At 47.0% G+C, this 21954-nt stretch overlaps 1 protein-coding gene across 1 annotated transcript in view; it reads left to right on the top strand.

The window, feature by feature from the left end:
* Positions 1-21954, top strand: part of LOC102102660 (uncharacterized) — a 191330-nt gene that overhangs the window by 110327 nt on the left and 59049 nt on the right. Inside the window, 2 exon segments of the mRNA XM_088068938.1 lie at positions 10463-10975; positions 11296-11298. Of these exon segments, the coding sequence (XP_087925064.1) occupies positions 10463-10975; positions 11296-11298 (516 nt within the window).

The following is a 21954-nucleotide window of genomic DNA, read 5'->3' on the forward strand; positions in this document are numbered from 1 at the left end:
TTGGATCACTTGTCCTATCTTGTCATTTATCTCACCTTATTTATGTTTGATTCCTCTGCAGGCACATCCAATTTGCAGAGCTACCACAAGTGGTGGCATTTGTTTTATTTCTTCATCATCAGAAGTACAGTCCTAAGTTTTGTTCCATACTCACCAATTCACTTTGTCTGCCTCTATTCTGCTACTGGTTGCAGTGTTCCATACCCCTGGATCTGTTTCATTTTCAGAGCCTTCCCACTTAATGCACCAAGGGCTATCTGCCATAGATTGGAATTTCTGAAGCACACTCATTGACCATGCACTGTTCCAAGCTCCAGCCCGATCTTTTCTTTCCTGTCCTTCACACTTCCACTTCGATACTGGAATCTTTTCTTTAATAACCTTTGCTATCTTTTCATAACACCATCCATAATTCCCTAATCCCCCATACCAGCCTAGTTTTGGTTCATACTTTCCTCCATTTTCATGACAATCCCATATAGATGAATACTTTGGCTTCACAGCATTTTCAAACACTGTCTTATTTGGGTACTCGTAATCTATTTGCAATACACAGCTCACATTTTCATTTTTATTCTTTTGTATTTCAGGGAGTTTTGATGTTATAATTCCCCAATTTATTGGGTCTCCTGCTGCCTTTGGTATTTGCAGACAGGCAGTTATTTTGCTGGTGTTTTGCATGTTGGCAAAATCTTTAATTAATCCAATCATCCCGTTTTCTGCCTTAGTAGTATTAGAGACTTTTATCACTTGTGTTTCTGGCTGCACCCCCACATCCCTCTTCATTCTAAAATGATGAGTTGTCAGCTGATCCTTTTGCATTTCACATCCCAAGGTAACATTGATTCCTGCTGATGGCACTAAAGGCCATAAAATAATCACCATTACAGGCACTAGCAACCTAGACATTTGAAACAATCAAACCCGCTTTATCTGCACCTTTGTTGGCCCTACAGTTTGTGCAGTCCACAGTGCAGGGGAAACCTTCTTCACTCTGGTGTAATGTATGCAGGGATCCAGTCCAGCTCCTTTGACTGCTGTCGAGGTAGTTAACAGTACCTGGCAGGGTCCATTCCACCTTTCTTTTAATGGTTCTTCGTTCTAGCTTTTAACGTACACTTCATCTCCCGGGGGGATGTCATGAACTGGATTCTCAAGAGTCAGCGGCCTGTTCCACACAAGGGTGCTCTGAAGTCGAGCTCGAGCTTTTCCAAGAGACAGAACATAATTATACACCTCTTGCTTCCCTGTAACATGTACATTTGGATTAGGTTGAGGGGATTCATGTGGTTTCCCATCCCATATCTCATAAGGACTGACTGACATTCCGCTTGTAGGCTTTATCCAAATCCTCAGCAGTGCTATTGGTAAAGCTTGTGGCTACTGCAATTTAGCCTCTTGGCATATTTTGCTGATTTGCCTCTTCAGTGTCTGATTCATCCTCTCTACCTGTCCACTGGATTGGGGTCTCCATGGTGTATGGAGATGCCAAGCTATTCCCAGCAACCTACTCACCTCCCTCACTAGTGTGGCTGTGAAATGTGGGCCCCTATCTGATGATATTCCTAGAGGCCCCCCAAATCTTGGAATGATTTCTTACAGTAACCACTTGACTGTCTCCTTTGCTTGATTTGTGTGACAGGGAAGAGCTTCTGGCCATCCTGAAAATGTGTCAACCCCTACCAGTAGATATTTGTATCCTCGAGTTCTTGGTAATTCTACAAAATCTACTTGCCAATAATCTCCTGGTTCTACTCCTACCCGAATTTTCCCTAATTGTGCCTGTTGTCTAGCCACTGGATTGTTCTTTAAGCAAATTTCACATTTTGACATTACTGATTTTGCCATTGTTAACATCCGTACTGAAATTAAATTTTGTTTTAACAATTTCACCAATGTCTCTGTACTCCAATGACATTTGTTATGTTTAATTTGTAGAACTTCTCTCATTATCAAGGGGGGTACCACTACTTGTCCCTGTGTAGTCACATGCCACCCTTCTGAATTCTTCTGTGCATTCAGTGAGCGTCCCAATTTCTCATCCTCTATTGAATATTTTGGTTCTGGAGGTAAATTGAATTGAGATACATTAGTTTTTAAAGGTATCAATGCCATTGCAGTTTGCACTTCTCGAGCAGCTTGTCGGGCTGTTCAGTCTGCTTTCCGATTTCCCTCATGAATTTTGGAGCTTCCTGATTGTTGAGCTTTGCAGTGCATGATTGCTACTTGCTCGGGCTTTTGTACTGCTTTTATTTATTGCAGGTCTGCATCTTGATGTTTAATGTGTGTGCCTTGAGGAGACAGCAGTCCTCTTTCTTTCCCCAGTGCCCCATGTACATGCACCACTCCAAAAGCATGTTTTGAATCAGTCCATATATTTACTTTGTTCCCTTCACTCAGCTCTAATGCCCTGGTTAAAGCAACCAGTTCTGCTCGTTGGGCAGATGTGTTTGCTGGCAAGGCCTTTGCCTCCACCACTGCACCTGTTGTTGTTACTGCGTATCCAGCGTATCTGGTCCTGTTCTCCACAAAACTGCTTCCATCTGTAAACAGCTCCAGTCTGCCTGTTCCAGTGGGACGTCTTTCAAATCTACTCTGGCTGAACAGGTGTGTTCTATCACTTCCACACAATCATGTTCCAGTGGGCCTTCTTCAGTTGTGGTACCTAGGACTCATACCATCATTTTGCCATCAATACAAGCCACACATACACATAAAGAGAAAAATTACAAAGCAATTAAGTATTTTCTTTTTCTTCTCCTAGGACTAAAAACTGATTCTCTCACCACTGGCCCAAACAGAACCCACAATATAGAAGTAAAATTATTACAAAAAATTATTCTAACGGTGTAATCTTTTCACTGAAACTGAAAAACTCTCCAGTGATGTCTTAGAGAAATAAGGCATTACTTGATTCTGGCCAGAATGTGCAACAGGAATAATTCCATGCACACTTGGGCTGGGTGTGCAGAGAAAATCATTTCATGACACATGAGTTTGACTAGATTTTTCTAAATTTATACAGTCTGACCCCATAGAAATCCATTGGTTTAATGTTCATTGGTTTCAAGGTGTGGAGTTGTTAGGATTTGGTTTCCTGTTGCACCTGGATTTCTGTGCCTGTGATGTGAATTAGGTGGGCACTCCTGGATTTCCTGCTCAGCCTTTTCCAGACCAGGTGTCTCCAGCTGTGCCTGGGGCAGTGTCTGGGGGAGATGTTGGTTGATGTTTGCTGCTGGGTGTTGATGTTTTGTTGATGGTCATTATCTTGGTGGGAATCTTTTGGGCTATTCCCAGTGTGTTGAGATGTTAATTTCATCTCTGCTGAGTGGTGGAAAAGAAACATTAAAATTGCTTTAAAAGAAAGATTAAAATTCCTTTCCCCAAGGCAAAGGCAAACCAAGTCCATTTAGAGAAGTAAGATTTGAAGCCATTTTAAAGTTGGTCTATTTTGCCAGCAGCTAATCCCAGGCAGGGCAGAGTGTGAGTGGAATTGAGAGGCAGAGTGGAATTGTCCCGGTGCCTTCCCCAGCAGCTGTGGCGAGGGCAGGCACAGAAAGGCCTGAAGCTGCAAGAGTGAGAGCAAGGATTGTCCCGCAGTGGCTGGAGATGGCAAAGGAGGGTGCCCAGGCCGAGGATTTGAGCAGAGGATCTGTGGGCAGGCCCAGGGGCTTCCCCCGCTGGGGAGCCCTGGCTGCTGCTGCGTTGCCTTCAGTGCAGGCTCAGGGGTGGCCTGTTTAATATTCCCTTCCAATTCAGATTTCTGAGTCTGGAAGAGCCATGGCTGGGGCATCAATCATTTTATTTTTTCATTTTGTTAAATTTTGTTCTCTTTCTTATGTCCACCCCATAACATTGAGGCTCTCTGGGGATAAAAAGTTCATACCATGTTGGGTCTAGAAGAGAGAATCCTCAGTCCAGCTCCTGCAATTCCCTCTTAACTGTAAGAATTGTTCCAGCTTCTTTTTAGGGCTGGGAAACATTATTTCTGAGATTTCCTGGACCCTCTCAGGGTCAATACATGACAAAGCTTCAGTCAAAATACATCCCAAATATTTAAACATTTTCTCTACCGTTTGCTCTTTCTTTGTTTTCAGATACTCAAAGCTGCTTTTTAGCCTGAAAATGAAGCCATTTCACAGAGGCTTCCTCTACCTCTTCTTGTCCTCCTGACTGGCTCAAGTCACCCACATCCTGCATTAAGCCAGTCCCTGGGGGTGAGGTCAATTCCTTTGATATTTCCTGCAAGGCTTGCCCCAATAAGGCCGGTACTTCCGTGCATCCCTGCAGAAGGACCGTCCATGTCTTGAGCATTTTCCCTTCTACCTCTTGTTGCCAGCCCAAGGCAGAATTGTGTTTGCATCCTCTGGGAGTGGGCATCCCCAGAAAGCATCTTTTGCATCAAGTTCTGAATGGCAGCAGTGTGAGGAGGGCACCTAGTTGAGGCTGGTGTATGGATCTGAGCCTGTGGGGTGCCTCGGTTTCATCATCTCATTTCTTATTCTTGGGTCCTGCAGCATTCTGTGGATTCCATTGGATTTCTTGTTTGGCAGGATAGGAGCATTCTAGGGAGACATCCCTGGCTCCCAAAGCCGTGCCTTGAGCAGGACTCACAGACAGGCTGTGGGCCCTTTCTTCCCTCCCTTGGAACAGGGGATTGCTTTTCAACACCTCTTGTCCTGGTTGCTTCAGGGAAATTTGGAGAGGCTCCATATCTAATTTTGCCAATTTCCCTGGGGCTGCTCACACTTGTGGGTTCACTTGAGCCTAGGCTCTGCCAGACATTTGACACAGAGGTACAACAGAACCAGCCTCTGTATCACCTTTTGCAACATTAATTTGCATTCCCCATTTAGCCATCAAATCCCTTCCCAATAAATTACAATCACAATTGTGAGCAAATAAAAGTTCCTGCATTTCAAACCCATCCCCCACATCTGCTAATAGTGGCTGAATAAAACACACTCGCTCATCTTTCCCACTTAGTGCCTTAATAATTAAAATATTCCTCAACAAGTTTTCCCCCTTAGGTCTAAGATTCCAAGTGGATGGAGAGGCCCCTTTGTCCATCAGGAAAGGCCTCCTCTGTATCCAGAGCCACCCTGAATGTTCCCAAGGGCTGCAGTGTGGTGGGTCCCTGGTGGAATGGGAGCTGTGCCACCGCTAAGAATCCGTGTCCATCAAGGGCTGGACTTGCTCGTGCTGAGGGTGCTCCTGTCTGTGCTTGCAGTGTCCTTGTGCCCTGCAGCTGGAAGGCTGATTCCTTGCCAGGGGCTGTTTGGGTGGGCTGTCCCCTGGCCAGGAGGGCAATGCCTGTGCCAGGTGCTTGTGGCCGAGGGTGTCCCCTGGGTGCTGGGGCCCCCTTGGGCCCTGGGCTTGATCCCTCAGGGGCTGTAGGAACTGTGCCATGGCCTTTGCCTTCAGCTTGGCCTTTGGCTCATCCCTTGCTGCATTCAGCTGCTGAGCCTTTGTGAGCAAGTGCTGCAGGGGCTTCTTCTGGCCCTGCTGCAGCCCCCCTCAGTGCCTGGGGGTGCTCATCCTGTGGCAGCTGCTGAGCTTTCTGCAAAATCCTTCCTTTCTCCAGGGACCCACCAGGAAATGCTTAAAAGATCATGTGGATCCTTGCAGGTCTAATCCCCATTTCTGAGCTGTTCCTTCCTCGTGCTCGCTGTGCTGAGGCTCTCCTCCCCAGCCCGTATCCCAGAGCCGGTCCCTGTCCTGCCGCAGTGTCCAAAGGCGGCCCCCCCGGCGGGCAGGGCCGGCAGCTCCACGGGGCCGGGCAGCGGCCGGGGCGTCCTGCAGCCTCCTGGGGGCCGGGGGCCACTGCCGGCCCTGCCCGGGGGGTGCTGGGCTCAGGCAGTGCCCGGCGCTGAGCCCCGGCTGCCCCACAGCCCCGGCCCGGCCCCACAGCTCCCCACAGGCCCCCAGCCCGTGCTCCTGGTGCCGCAGCTCTGCGCCCGCTCCTGCCGCTCCCAGCTCAGAGAAACCCCCAGAAATCCTGACCTCCTTGTTTTCCTGTCTGGGAAAACTGGGATACAAAGGATCTGGGTCAGCTGTGTTGCCTTCGAAAGGCATGGTGATCGACCCCAGGTCACTTGGTCCATCTGCACACTGACACAAATGTGGACAGCAAAATGGCGTTTATTGGTTAAGAATTTGACACTTTATAACCTAAGTTTCCAATGTCACTCCCTTCTGCTTTCATCACAGCTAGGTGCCATTGGCTAATTAAGGGGGTAATTACCATAAAATATTGAGGGGGGGGTGATTCTGTCTTTCCGTAAATCACAATGTCTTCCGAGCGCTGGCCCCTAATGCTCCACATTTCCCCCCCTCCTTATGCTTAACTAAATTGTCTAGAATAGAATGTGTATTAGTCTTGAAAGTTCTAACGTTATTTTATCTTTATCTGTCTTTAAACATTTTATCTAACTTATCTATATTATGAAAAGTTTTAGAAGTATATATCATAGACTTCAGTAAAAATATAAGGTGCGCTATACTTAACTAAAAAGGCTAAAAATTTATAAAATAGACACCGTAGCTTTTCATTAACAAACATAATGCACAGCGAGCAGGCAGTGACCAAGTGCATTCTTAGAGCATCTGCTGTCTTTCTACAAACAGGATGTTGACCCTCTCTAGTCGGCTCTTGACAAAAGACAGAAGCTTATTTAAAACACACGGTCCAAAGATTAACACCAATAAGATCATTACGATTGGCCTGATCAGGGTGGACACTGGGGTCGTCAGCCATGGAGACTAGTTAAACAGCGATTCGAACCACCCTTGTTGAGCTTCTCTATCTCTTTCTCTGGGCTAGTCTTTCTCTCAATTCAGCTATAGAATCTCTGACCACTCCGGTGTGATCAGCATAAAAGCAACACTCTTCCCTTAAGGCAGCACAGAGGCCTCCTTGCTGCATTAGCAGAAGATCTAGCCTACGTCTATTCTGCAGGACAACTTTAGAGAGTGAGGACAGTGACTGTTCTAGAAAGGAGATAGATTTTTCAATTATCTGCAAGTCTTCATCAATTGTCATTTTTAGCTGAGACAGTCTCTGTTGTTGGGTCATGATGGCAGAGACACCTGTGGCAGCACCAGTTGCTCCCAGGCTAAGCAGCATCGCTGTGGTCACACCTGTCACCAGTTCTCTTTTCTGAAGTCAGGCAAGTCTCTCCGCCTGCAAGTTTAACTCCTCATCCGGGTGGTACAGGACCCTGGGAACAATCACAACTTGCACACAAAAATCACAGTTAGAAACACTGAAGTCACAAACAGATAGGCATGGGGTAATCATTGTTGGGTCTGTGCCCATCAGCTGCTGCAGACTGGAACCTTGCAGTTTAGGGTTTATTGGTGAGTGGATCTTCTGTCCCCCATCTGTCACCCGGACTGGGAACGCCAGCCCAGCTGAAGGGACCCAGCTGGCACATGCAGCTTTTACTTCTCCCCAGTCTGTGAGAGGGCTGTCTCCTCTCAGTTCTTTTGTAATGTGGAGGGGGATATTCTTGTTTATCTTTGTTGTTTCCTCCTCTAAGGAGTCGGTCACGGACCACTCATCCTCGCTGGTGTCTCGGTCGGAGTCAGAACTTGACTGGCTGGCTACTTCCGTTTTCTTGTACCTTTTTGTCAGGCTCCAACCCCGCCTAGGTCCCTTGTGGGCGGGTCATTCCCTTCCTCCTGGTTCGCCCCTTTCTTTTGGTCTGCCCCATCCTCTGCTCTTCTCCCCCTCTTGGCTCTTCCCCCCCACCTTTCTCCTTCATGTTCTCCTCCTGTTCTTGCTGTGCAGCACTCCTGCCTCTTATCTCCTTCGCTTCACATTCTCGTTCCCTCCCACGTACTTCATCTTTCTTGTCCTCATTCTTTTCCCATCTACGTACGCTTGTCAATGCCAACGTTTGTTCCCTGCTCCTACCAAGGACATTTTCACTTTGCTCTTTGTGTTTTTGTTCGGTGCTATCTTGGGGCACATAGGGCGGTGGTCCTTCCCGGGCTTTCCCCGCAGCACCCCTGGCTTCTTCTGTTAACTCCTTCCAGAAAGTTTCTGCTCTCTGCTGACCCTCGGCAAGCAGATCGGGATTTGGGAATTGAGGGGACGTATCGCCCTCTTGTGTCCCCTTCGGCTCAGCAGAGCCGCTCTCGTCTGGGACCTGTAATGTCTGTGTAGCCGCCCCGACCCCCAGTTTCAGGGTGGCCAACAAACAGTTTTTTGCCGCCCTCCAGGTTCCCTGCTCTTGTATAGCTTTTCGCAGAGCTTTAACAACCTTCCCCCATGACTTAAGATGTTTCCCGGTGCCTGAGGACATGGTTTCCTCGGCTAAAGCTTTCGTAGATCTGTCCCACTCCTCAGGGTGGAGAATATCTACTGGCTGGTCTATGACCCCAATATTCAAAAGCAAGTGGAAGAGTAAAATCCTTAGGTTTACAATCGATACCCCACTGCTTATGTAATTGCGATACGACCTTCACAAGGGCTTCCATCTCCTTGTTGGTCCAGGAGCATCCTCCCTGCCGGGCTGGTCCAGCTGCTCCGCCTGTCGCCCCCTGTCCAGGCGATTCCCGCTTTCTGGATTTGATTCCCGGGTTTCAGCACCACTTTGTCTCCTTTAAAGGCATGGCGACCTGGTTCAGGGACGGCACGGTGACCAATCCCAGGTCACTCAGTCCATCTGCACACAACGCCAATGTGAAGGATGGCAAAATGGCGTTTATTGGTGAAGAATTTGACACTTTATAACCTGGGTTCACAGTCTCACTCCCCCATCTGCTTTCATCACAGCTAGGTGCCATTGGCTAATTATGGGAATAATTACCATAAACTGTTGAGGAGGGGAGTGATTCCATCTTTCCGTACATACCGATATCTTCCGACCGCCGGACCTTAGCTGCCCACAGAGGCCCTATGACATTTCCCATGGGGTCTCTCCAGTTGTTGGCAGACACAGCCTCCTTTTCATCCTAATTTTCTTGGTCACATCTCCCTCTCCTTTTCCCCATTGGCTGAAGTCCTGGAGAGGTCCAGACTGCCCAATACCACTTAATATGAACCCTTTTAGCTATAATTTTGTTTAGCTAACGATATTGATGGCTGTGTTAAGTCTTTGTTGTTCTTCTGGAAGTTGATGAATTTAGCAGGACCTTGGCTGAGCAGCAGTCTGTGTCATCAATTAATAACATTTTGTGCAGCTGATGGCTCCTCCTGTCACTTCCTTATGTCCACGTCCCTGGCCCTATGTCCAGTGAGGTTCAGAGCATCGGTTTGTAAAGAGCCTTTGTTGTTCTTCCTTTGCTGGGGTTCCCCCGTTTTGGGGCCATCCCCCCTGCAGCAGGGTGTCCCCCCTTGGTGCAGGCGCAGGGCTCAGGCAGGGCTGAGCCAATCAGAGCGTGCGGCGCTGATGACTCATCAGTGTCCAGGCAGAGCCGCAGCTGCCAGCGTTGCCCAGCTGGAGCCCAGCTGCGCCCCTCCCCCCCGGGCCTTGGCGCCCCCCTTGAGGGGAATTTGGGGAGGTGGGGGGGGGGAGCGCCAAGGCCGGGCCCCCCCGCGCTGTGGTGGCGGGAGCGGCTGCAGTGGGGAGCGAGTGCGGGCGGAAGCGGCCGAGAGCCCAGCGCTGCCCCAGGCCGAGCTGGCCCAGCTCCATCCGTGCCCCTGCGGTGGGATGCTGTGGGACTGGGGGGGAAGAGGGAGGCGGCAGTGGGTGCTGGGCCTGGGGGCAGGAGGAGAAGGGAAGGAGAAGCAGGGTTGAAGAACAAAATGGTCAAAATATGTACCTGGGGTTGTGCAGAAGGAGGAGTGTGAGGTGGAGTAGGGACACAGGAGGAGCAGGAGGAGCAGGAAGAGAAAGCAGCACAAAGTTCATCCCTGTATCTGCAGCTCCCCCCAGCCCCAGGATTGTTGCCCTGCCTACAGTCAGCAGGTGACTGGGGAGGGGGATCCACGATTTTCACAGAACTGAATCTTGGTGTTTCTGAACTTTATTGTGCTAAATGTTGGTGCTTTGGTTTCTTGTGAGGGCTGAACCTTTCTATTGTGGAGGGGGTTTTGGCTGAATTTTGTTGTTTGATTAGTTTTTGATCTGTCTTGATGTTTGAAGAATGTTTGGGCTGAATCTTGGTCTCCTGGAGGTTCTTACAGACACAAGATGCCCAATGACTTTCTGAGATGAAATTGGACAAGGATGAACCCCCAGTCCAAAGCTCTCTCCTGTTGATTTTTTCCCCCCAACCAGGATTTTATGTTCCCAAGCTGTGTTCAGATGGAGGAGGAGAAAAAGCCCCGGAGATGCCTCACAAGGAGGGGCTGCAAACCCAGTCCAGGGAGTTGCGAGGAGGAAAGATCCCCCCAGTGCCAGGAACACAACCAGAGATCCAGCCGGAGCTCAGAGCTGGGGGAGAAGCCCCACAAGTGCTTGGAATGTGGGAAGGGCTTCAGGTACAGCTCTGACCTGCTCCGGCACCAGAGGATCCACACTGGGGAAAAGCCCTACGGGTGTGGGGAATGTGGGAAGAGCTTCAACCGGAGCTCCAGCCTCAGGAATCACCAGATGATCCACACGGGGGAGCGACCCTATGAGTGTGGGAAATGTGGGAAGAGTTTCAGAGATATCTCTGAACTGATGAGACACCAGGTGATCCACACCGGGGAACGGCCCTACACCTGCTTGGAATGTGGGAAGAGCTTTGGGTGGAGCTCCTGCCTGAGAGCACACCAGCTCATCCACACTGGGGAGAGGCCCTACAAGTGTCCCGAGTGTGGGAAGAGGTTTCGGACCAGCTCCCATGTCCTCCAACATGAGCGGATTCACACAGATGAGAGGCCCTTCCGCTGCCCCGACTGCGGGAAGGGCTTCCAGCAAAACTCTGCCCTCACCGTCCACCGGCGCATCCACACTGGGGAGAGGCCCTACGAGTGTCCCCAGTGTGGGAAGAGCTTCTCAGACAGCTCAGCCTTGACCCAGCACCAACGGAGGCACCAGTAAGGGAAGCCCTGTGAGTGCCCCGAGTGCGGGAAGAGCTTCGTGCGCTGCTCCAGCTCCATCCCCCATGGGAGGATCGGCGTTGGATGATCCCCAGTGACCCCCGTTGGGCAGAGCCCTGGTGATCCGTGGTCCTGGTGATCGGTGTTGGGAAGACACCTGGCTGGGAGGCTCCACATCTTCCTGGCTCCCTGTGGGCACCTGGATGAAAGCAGGGGAATGAAAATCCAACAGGATGCAAAATGACAATGGGAATTGTTGACTTTAAATCCTTTTAACCTTTTGCCACTGACTCAAGAGCTGTGTGGGCAGAGAAAAGGGGGTGACACCAGACATGGGGGGCCCGACAGGAGCACATACGCTCTGTGGGGGGGGAGGACACGACCCCCGGGACCCCCCCTCACCTTCCTGCACAGGCAGAAGTTGAGCCCCAGTGCCAGGAAGATGAAGCCCAAGATGGAGACTCCAATCCCCGTCAGCATCTTGCTGTGGGCAGCATCTGACGGCATCCCTGAGGGGGTCTGCAGGGGTCAGGACCCCCAAAACCTCTCACAGACATCCCAAGCCCCTCCAAGGACCCTCCCAGTCTCTCCCAGCCCATCCAGGACCCTCTGAAACCTCCTTAGGAGTTAATAATATTAAAAAAATAAGAATTTTAGAAAAATAAGAGATCTTAGTTAGAAATCAGCCTTGCTGGAACTAGTTAGAGTTAATGATGAAGTGAGAAGCAGGATTTGAGATAATGCACCTTGGACTTAGGTAAAAAATTACTTGTCATTGTATGTTTGTTCAGCTGTGCTTATAATGAGAAAAGAGAAACAGATAAATGGGTTCAGGAAGATCACAGACCTTACATCTGGAAACCCATTTCTAGGTCACAAGGGAGGAAACTGGAGTTGTACCAAATGTTATTTGTAATGTCAACCATTGTAAAGGTAGAAAGGTGAGAGTGAGGAAGAGCGGTTTTCCTTCATCTCTTGATGACTCCTCCTCACCAAAATGACCTCCTCCTCAAATTAGGGAGCTAACCATGTAGGCATAACGATGTTTTAAACTCATTACCATTCATTTTAATCTGAAGTGGAGCATGGGAGGTGTTAGCATTATGAATATGTATTCATATTTTGGATATTCAATACTTTTGTAAATAAATAGACACTGGAATCTTTTGTCAACTTGCAGTGTGTATTAAGGGGTGACTCCCGCACTCGCCCAGTGCTGGGATTAAACATCCACTTTGTAACTTTAAACTGTTGGAGAGGTTTTTTGTCCATTAACAGATTGATATTGATACTGGATCAATATCGCTATTTTGGTAAATCACTCCCAGTCTCTTCCCAGCCTCCCCAGGACCCACCAGAGCCCCTCCTGTTCCTCTCAGGATCCCACAGCCCCCTTCCAATTTCTCCCCACTGCCCCAGGACCCCCAAACCCCCTCCCAGTCCCTTCCAGCCCCACCAGGACTCATCAAGACTCCTCCCAGTCTCTTCCCAGCACAACCAACCTCATCCCAATCCCTGCTTTCCAATGTCCAGTCTCCTTCCATCCCTTCCAGGCTCACTCAAATCCCTCCCAGTGACTCCCAGCACCCCCAAACTCTCTCCCAGTGTCCACCAGGACCCCCAGAACCCCATCCCACCCTCCCCAACATCCTTTAATCCCCTTTCCAGCCATCGTAAGTGTCACCGCTGAAGATGAATAGATCACACGGACACAGGTCGAGGTGTGGTGAAAGAGAGAGCAGGGTTTAATTTTCCTCCCAGGATTTACAGGCTTCTTACCACGGCCAGGGATTGGATGGTCAGGATAACACTTTCTCACTGCACTGGCCATGAGAGATGCCCATCACAAAACGTGTAACAGAAAGAATGTACACATATCTATGTTTATTGTTACTGTCCTGGGAAAGTCCTTAGAAAACCATGTCAGCAAGCTCAGAAGCTGAGTTTTCAGGGCGACATCTCACCCTTTTTGGTTTAACAAAAAGAAAAGAAAAAAGAAAAATGAACAAAGAAACGTGCAACAATATAAACAATCAAAAAATAAATAACAGGAAAATACAATACTCCGTACAATCAGAGGGCTGTAATTTCAGGGCGATATCTCACCCTTTCATTATTACAAAAAAAAACAACAAAAAACCCAGAAAAACAACAAAACTCAAAAATAAATGACACAGTTGTCCAACATCAACACCTGCTTGTGAATGGCTCTCAATTTGGTCACGGAGGCAGAATCCATGGCCAAATTGAAAGGTGCCTGGGAAAACTTATGAAATGCTATGACAGCAGCCTGTAATTCCATCAATTGGGCTGATCCAGCCTCATGACTCTCCAAAAAACTAAAAACAAAACAGTGACATCAATGGAAAGATTAATGTAATAAACTTGAGGAGCAGAAACTGCTCACAGAACCTCCTCCAGCATCTACTGTGCCTCTGGGGTCAGTGTCAGAGGTGACTTTAAAATCAGAGTCCCCCTCTAATAGACCAAACAAGGGAGACTGTTGTGTCGTGGTCAGTCCCATATAGGGACACAACCATGTGAAAGTCCATTAATATCTGGACACCATTCATGCAGTGTCTGCACTGAATGCAAAGAAAAAAATAATTGCACCTCCAAATGTGGGAGTGTTTGTCCCAAAATTATTTTGACCCTCAAATAATTTCAAGGAGGTTGTTTCTGGAGTCACTTGCAGCTCCATATCATTGGCAAATGCTAGCAAATTTTGTATGCCTTATGGCAAAATCTCCATTGATATCTCTGTGTGGGCTCAGCATTAATGATAGCTGGCACCAAAAAGGCAAATTTCAGTCTGTCGTCGGGATGCAAAGGAATTGCAAAGAACAATTCTTCAGATCCACAATGAGGACTAGCCAATCAGCAGGAAACATGGCAGGTGAAGGCATGCTAGTCTGCAACATCCCCATGCTTTCCATCATAGCAGTAACTTCCTGGAGGTATTATACCAACCCCCATTTCCCAGACTTCTTCTTGATACAGAAAACAGGAATGTCCCAGGGACTGGTCGAAACTTCAGATCACTGTGATCCAACTGTTCTTGCATCAAGTCGCGGAGGGTGACTAGTCTATCATGAGAAAGGAAAACAGAATCTGCTGAACAGAGTCAGTCTCAAGTTCTTTGCATAGAATGTGTCAGCATCGGGTCCAAGGGTCACTCCGGGGCCCATCAGCAAACCTGACAATCGTGATGTCCATGCCAGTGTCAAAAACCCGCGGAAGCTAATCTCTGACAGCATCTCACCAAGGATGGACAGGGTGCAGACCCATTCAGGATGATCCCTGGCTGTCAGAACAACAGTCCAGTGACCCAGGGAGGTCCAGGGAACCCGAAGCCACCATCTCCCCGCAGCTGGTTCTCAGCTCTGCGAACATAAAACTCAAAAGGCACAGGGTGAGCAAATCCAGGTCCCGCAGGGATAGAAACAGGAGGGGTGCGTGTGGAACCCATGGCAGAAATGCACCCCAGGAAATCCGAATCAACGTCCCCTAGGTGAACAATGATGCCCTGAGCAGTGATATTCAACCACGCCACAAGAAGAGCCCACTCATGCCCTCACCCACCGGACCAAAGCATTCGGAAGCACATGGAATGCCTGATACGCTCAGCTGCACAGTCATTTTACAGGAGGACAAAGTCCACAGGCCAGCTGAAGAAGCTCCAGCAGCCTGGGACCCCTGGCCCGTCAAGGCCACCAGCTTCGCCCCCGCGGCAGCACCACCGGAGCCAGTGGTAAACTATTGAGAGACCGCCAGCTATTCACCAGTCTTCACAGAAGTAATTGTGAATGCCATTTATTTCTATCTTTAGCACACCTTTTATAGGGTTCTACAGGGTCCATGGGCAGAGCAAGCTACTATTGGCTAGCACACACAGGTTTACATATTTTCCCCTGCACACAAGGATATTGTTTTGCTTTACTCTCTTCTGCAGGAAGGTTTCAAGGACTTTAGCCTTTAATATCACGACTTATTTCAAAGGCTGGTTTGTGCATACAGGCCTTTACTAATATATAAAATATATCAACAATTCCCCCTTTCTCTTTTTGCACAAACCAGGCTTTGGATAAGATAACATCAAAATTAACATTATAAGTAAAGTCTGTCCCCCTTCTAGCACAAGAGACCTCAACCATCCAGTGATGCCCCAGCTGGTGAACCAACTTCTAATGGGGTCACTATCTTCTTTCAGGGCATGTAACCCATCCTGTAGCTGTTGTAGTTGCTTATGGATGGAAGCTGAATGATCAGTAAGATTCAAGCAGCACATGCCTTCAAACTCCTCACAACCATGTCCTTGTGCTAAGAACAAAAGGTCAGTTGCAGCTTGATTTTATAATACTGCATGATGTACACTACTCACATCGGCTGAAAGCTCACTTAACATTGTGGATATTAAATTTAATTCTTTCTTAGTCTAGCAAGCGAGCCTTTTTAGAGTGGCTAGGCTTTAATTCATTCAGGCTTCGCTTTGACTGTTTGATGTTTTTCATTTTGCTAGCTACATTCAGCAATTGATGTAGGCTTGGGTGGAACAAAGTTAAGTTTCCCAAGATAACAAGGTCTTCTGTGGACTAGCAGGAATCTAATTCCATGCTCTATTTCTACAGATTAGGAATATGGAACTAGGTAATCGCTTTGGTAATTGTTCTGTGAGATTGCACCACTAATAAAGGCTTTACTTTTAATGGTAGTAATGAGATCAGCTGTAGGGTCGACTGACTGCAGCCTAGTGCTGCATTACTTTGTTGGAATGACTTTTTGTTGAGGGTTCAAACATTATCTATTCACCTGAGGTATTGGTGGAACTTAACAAATCTAATTCTTCTGAGGGTTGTAACATTGAGAGCTTTGGTAATATTTGCTTGCTAACAGGTTTCAAGTTGTCTTAATGTGAAGCCAACAGTGCGACTGCACTCTTGCAACATCGCCAATCGATTTAGTCGAGTCTCATTACTGATTAAACCTTTAAATGCTGGAGGATCCTATTCAGGGACTCCTATGAGACAGGTGCGAAAGGATCTCCAGGGGTGGCTAGGCTTAGACACATTGACTTTTGGCCAGTTCAGTGTGCCAGAGTGACCCATATGTTCTGCTACTTTTGGATGTTAGTTAGCAGACAGTTGGTCAGGACTATACACAGCACAATTACCATAAGCAGTTTGTTCCATGTAAATGACACCATACTTATAAACTCACAGCTAAAACTTTAACGTTAAATGAACTTTCAAAGATGCTTACACTACCTCTTGAAGGGGGAATACTTATACTTTATACTAACATAACAATTACTACACAGGCTAAACTCTTTATCTTAAACTATTATCTAACTACCTTTAACACATGTGCTCTGGTATATATGTAGTCTGAGTGTGAAAGCAATTTGCTGAAAGGGTAAACACACAACTACAATTTGCTTTAGATACAGTTAGATGGAGTCTCCACTTTTCTTAGATCTTCTACAGCATTTCTCTAACACGATTCAGTCCTGGAACGTTCACTGCTCCCGTGATGTCAGCTGGAAGTTGATCGGTGACTGAGGGCTTTGATGTTCAAGTTGTTCTTCAGATCCTTCTAAATCTTAAAACAAGGGATAACTGAAAAATTGATAGAGACACAATATCATAATAACAACATAAAATTTCTGTCGGTAAACTGTCTGTGTAGTGTTCAGACACAACTGTGTCCTGAGAGGTCCATTTCTGATCCATGTCTGGAGTACCAAGGCTGCGTGATGACATCTCTGTTCACTGGATCTCGTGTGTTCAGAGGCACACAGTCTGGTCAGATGGACAGGTGACCTTTTTGAACCTGCCAACAAAACACAGACACTTCTCTCCTTGAAGTTAATGAATTACACTAATTAAATGCTTTTAGGGCATCCATTTCCCCCATTTTCTTAAAAAAAATAAAATGAGATGTACTTCTATTATCAACACTAACACAAAACCATACACACAGTTAATAAGAACCTATAACAGTTAAAAATCAATTAAATCTTAAACATTATTAATAAGATATGTAATATAAAACTACTATTAATTACTAAAACACTGCACCAGCATCCCATAGTTAGCAAACAAACAGAAACAAAAAAATCAGTGAAGGATTGGGTGATTACCTCCGGAAATGATTCTCCAAGCTCACTTCAAAATTGATCCAGCTGTCATATTAATTGGGTCAAATTGTTGAGTCAAAAAGTGACTCAAATACTGATTTGGGACAGAAAACATCTGGATCTGTTGGAAAACATTCTGTCCAGGTAAAGTCAAGGCTTGGCCAGGGCCTGGCTTTAAACTGGAAAGATGCCTCTTAACATATTTCTAGAACAAGGTTCTCAATAGCAGCAGCTATGAGATGCTTACAGCACAGCAAACTGTTAAAATGCATTTGTACAAATCAAATGATCAGCAGCCTCAGGTACCAGACTAATTAAACCATGCAGCAGTTGGTTTAATCTGAAGCTTCTCCCATGGCAGCTGATCTTCAACAATGGTACATCTTCTTAAAATTCTGGAAACACTGAAAAATAAGAAAGCTATAACAAACAAAACTGCAGATATTGCAACAACCAATAGAAGTCTCAGTGAAGTCAAGGGTGTCACAGACTGCATTCACTTCTATCCACAAGCAGGTGTTCATCAATGTCCTATCACAGCTGTCTCAGTTGTGGCTGTCTTCCTCTCTCTAGGAAAATAACTATACTTTGCAGTTTAAACAAGTGTCTCCAATAAAACATAAAACGATTTAAATTAAACAATATTTAAACCTAACAGTAATTATTTATGACAAAAAGAAATAACAAACTTAACTTTAAAAGAATATCTAAGTTAGAAAACTCAACTTAAAAACATTCAAGCCTAAACATAATAAAACTCGACTATCCTTAATTCTATTAACACTTAATCTATATTAAATAAAAACATAACTTAATCTTATTCTGTTACTACAAAAAGCAGCTAAAAGTTTGATATATACCTTTCAAACACAATATAATAATAACATGGATTCACTATAAAGATTATAAAACTGTAACAAATACATCACAATTCTATGTCATCTAGCTTTAAGAATAACCCACAATAACTGCAAATGTTACTAAAAATACTTATTCATAACAGGAATTTGCCTAGGATATGCTTAAATTGCTTAGGATTTTAAAGTGCAGTTTCTCTAGAGAAAACGCACAACACAGGATTTGGCAAGTTGCCATTCAGCTTTTGTAGCACTTTTCAGGAGCATAAAGTCCAATTTTTAAACTAAAATCCAAAATCCAAATTGGTATATATGCAGTTATATGTGTTTTATATAACGAAAGAACTCACATTAAAATTACCTTATTAAAATTGTGGAAAAAACAAGCAAATAGATAATATATACTTTAACTTAACTTTGTCTTGTACAGTAAAGTTCCCTTAACTAATTATTTTTTAAACTACAAATTTCTTCTGTATATAACATTAATTGGAAGGTTTTCCTAGAAGCTGTAAATCATACCATGTTTTAACCTTAGGTTCTAAAACCAATTATTTCAAGGCAACTTCTGTTAAACACTTTAAACACCTTTTTTCTTTTTTTTTTTTTTTTTTCTATCTTTCAAAGAATCACAATAATTTCTCTAGTAAAACTCTAAAAACTGCAATTGCATAAACTCATAATTACTTAAAACACAAACTTAACTCTACAATGGTATATAAAAACATTTTGAAAACCCAATAAATCATGACTTTTTAACAAACTGAAAATAATCCCGGTGCTTTTTCTTAGAGAGGGAGCGGGGGTGAACTGCCCGCCCTGCTGCTGCTGCAGCTCTGCTCTTATCTTTCTTCACATTCTCCACATACTCTCACAGAGAGGAAAAACGGAGAGAAAGAAAAAAAAAAAACCCTCACAAAGTTAACTTTAACAAATGCAGTTTTTTCTCTCAATTTCTCGCTGTTCGCAGATAGAGGAAAAGGGGCACGATTTTACAGAAGCAGGTGATGTTACACGAAAAGTCTCTCATGGCCAGGTGCTAACAACGGCGATCATTGCAGCTTATCAGCGTGGCCTTGGAACTTTTCTTGCGCTGCTTCTACCCCCAGGGTGCCTTTGTTCTCTGCTCACACCTCAGTCCCCCATGTCCCCCTCATTCGGGTGGAAACCAGTCTAAATTTGGCTTCTTTTCTTCCAGGGTGGTAAAGATGGAACTTAAATAAGACTGTAGTGTTAAAAATTACTCCAAAAATGAAGCAAATATTTCTGGATGTATCACATCCTGCCATAACTGAACAGATTCTGTTTGTTGTTTCAGCGTTCGCTGTGGAACTTTTTTTTTCATCTCTTTGACTCTCCCTCCCTCTCTCCAAGGGCAGCCTTGCCCAGCAGTGTGAGATAAAGGCATCTGCCGCTGTGACGCAGGTAGAATTATGGGGCTCACAGCTTCAGCATATCTCGCTTTTCTGGTTTTTAAGGTATTAATTACAATCTGCCAAGTTCAACCGAGAGACACAGTGTCCTTGCTCTTTTCCGTAATTGCCGTTTCCCATATCAGAGCCGATATATCAGTCCATTCTTGCACCGCAAAAAGCAGTGTGAGCACTGCAAATGCCCGTGACAATTAGCCCATATAATGAGCATATCCAGGTCCTTTTCCTGGGCTGCTTCGCCTCATTTAACGAGGATGCAGAGAAGCAGTTTATCTGCCGCCGCAAATTCCACATCCATGCTAGCGGCCCGCGGCAGGGGGGAAGGTTGCGAGCCTTCTACAACGCCCCTGCCTTTGGACTCCCCCAGCGACTCACCCCCATTGATTCACGAGCCGCCTATCTGGTACTGATCCAAGGCAGCATCTATCTGCACTCAGATCCGCTCCACCAACCTCGGTCCAAGGCTCCGTCCCACCATGCGTGGATCCACCGAAGCCCCCCTGCCCGCAGGGTGTCCCTGTTCGGGCGCCAAATATTGAGAGACCGCCAGCTATTCACCAGTCTTCACAGAAGTAATTGTGAACGCCGTTTATTTCTATCTTTAGCACACCTTTTATAGGGTTCTACAGGGTCCACGGGCAGAGCAAGCTACTATTGGCTAGCACACACAGGTTTACATATTTTCCCCTACACACCAGGATATTGTTTTGCTTTACTCTCTCTTCTGCATGAAGGTTTCAAGGACTTTAGCCTTTAATATCACGACTTATTTCAAAGGCTGGTTTGTGCATACAGACCTTTACTAATATATAAAAATATCAACAGTAAACAGCTCAGGACCTTGGTCTGCCACGGCCGCAGGAGGCGACAGGGAGGGCCGGCTCCAGCCACAGGCTCGGGTGATGCCTGGGAACCCGAGGCGGGGGGGGTTGGAAGCAGCTCAGCATGGACCACCTCCAGCGCCGGGAAGGACCGAGGTGCCGGTAACAGGCACAGCCTGCGAAGCCGCGGCACCGTCCTGCTCCGCTGCCAGGGGACAATCCAGGCTCACAGGACGGGAATCTGGCAGCATGGGGCCAGCAGAACCACCTGCAGCACTCATCCCCACGCCCCATGAATCCGGCGCGGGGCCCGGGCCCGGCCCGACCCCCACCGCGGGGTACAGCATGGCCCAGCCGCAGCAGGGACACAGGATAGACCCTGAGGCATCCCGCAGGGCCGGCGCCGCCCCCCTTTCAAGCACCCCCCCATTGGTCTGTGCCAGAAGGGCACGCGGAGGAGGCGACCCCGCCCCGGGCTTCCACTGCTGGGGCGCGGGCCGAGGCGGTGTTACACTCCCCGGGTCCTCGGCGCCCCCGACAGCCTGCTGGCAGGGATCCAACCCCGCCCCGGGCCTACACTGCCGGGGCGCTGGCCGAGGCGGGGTCATGCCCACCGGTCCCGTGGCGGCCCCATTCAACCCTCCGGGGGCCCCGGCGATCCCGGGGGAGCCGACCTCAGGACCTGACCTCAGAATGCCGCTGCACCTTCGCCAGATCCACAGCGACTGGAGCAGCCGGGGCTCATAACCAACCAGCAGAGACTCGATCAGGGAATCGCCTAAAGCGTCCCAAGCTGACTGCAAAAAAATCGCTTCAACCACAGGGAAAAACCCCTCAATTCTCCCATACTCACACAATTGCTGAAAGTCAGCATACGAAACATCAATCCCTCTCTGATCAGACACCGCATGCCATATTTCCAGAACCAGGCCCTCCGTAAGAGAAAGCCCAAAATCATCCATAGCCACAGGCTAGATAGCACCATGTAACCGTCACATGCAAGACACGGCGAGGTCACCAGATGTTACCGCTGAAGATGAATAGATCACATGCACACAGGTCGAGGTATGGTGAAAAGAAGAGCAGAGTTTATTTTTCCTCCCAGGATTTATAAGCTTTTGGCCACGGCCAGGGATTGGATGGTCAGGATAACACTTTCTCACTGCACTGGCCATGAGAGATGCCCATCACAAGACGTGTAACAGAAAGAATGTACACATATCTATGTTTACAGTTACTCTCCTGAGAAAGTCCTTAGAAAACCATGTCAGCAAGCTCAGAAGCTGAGTTTTCAGGGTGACAATTGTGTATGATGCTGATTGGTTGTTATGCAATGATACACACAGGAAAAGAAAGAGATATAATGCACTGTAACCAGAACTAAGTGGGCTTCAGGACACAGGGCTTACCTGTAGCCATCAGCTGTAGGCTGACCCACGACCCCCTGCTCTAATCTAGTCAACAGAATAAACAGCATTCTGAAGAAGAGTCATCTGAAGTCCCCATCTCTCCGCTGGCTCTAACAGTTCTGCCCTCTTCCTGATCCTGTCCAGGGATGGAGCATTGCTGTGCTTTCAGGAAGCTATTCTAGAAAGCCTCAGATATTCCAAGCTCCTTTGCTCTCTGTGGATGCTTGCCACAGAATCCCTCACAGCCGCGTTCAGGGCACACTCAGCTTGGCTCTTCCAAAATCCAAGGCCTTCAAGGTGCTCAGTTAAACCTTTAACTC

The sequence above is a fragment of the Pseudopodoces humilis genome, chromosome 33, assembly GCF_049639895.1.
Source record: "Pseudopodoces humilis isolate 2021_Gansu_Grassland_sample_001 chromosome 33, ASM4963989v1, whole genome shotgun sequence".
NCBI classification, from domain to species: Eukaryota; Metazoa; Chordata; class Aves; order Passeriformes; family Paridae; genus Pseudopodoces; species Pseudopodoces humilis.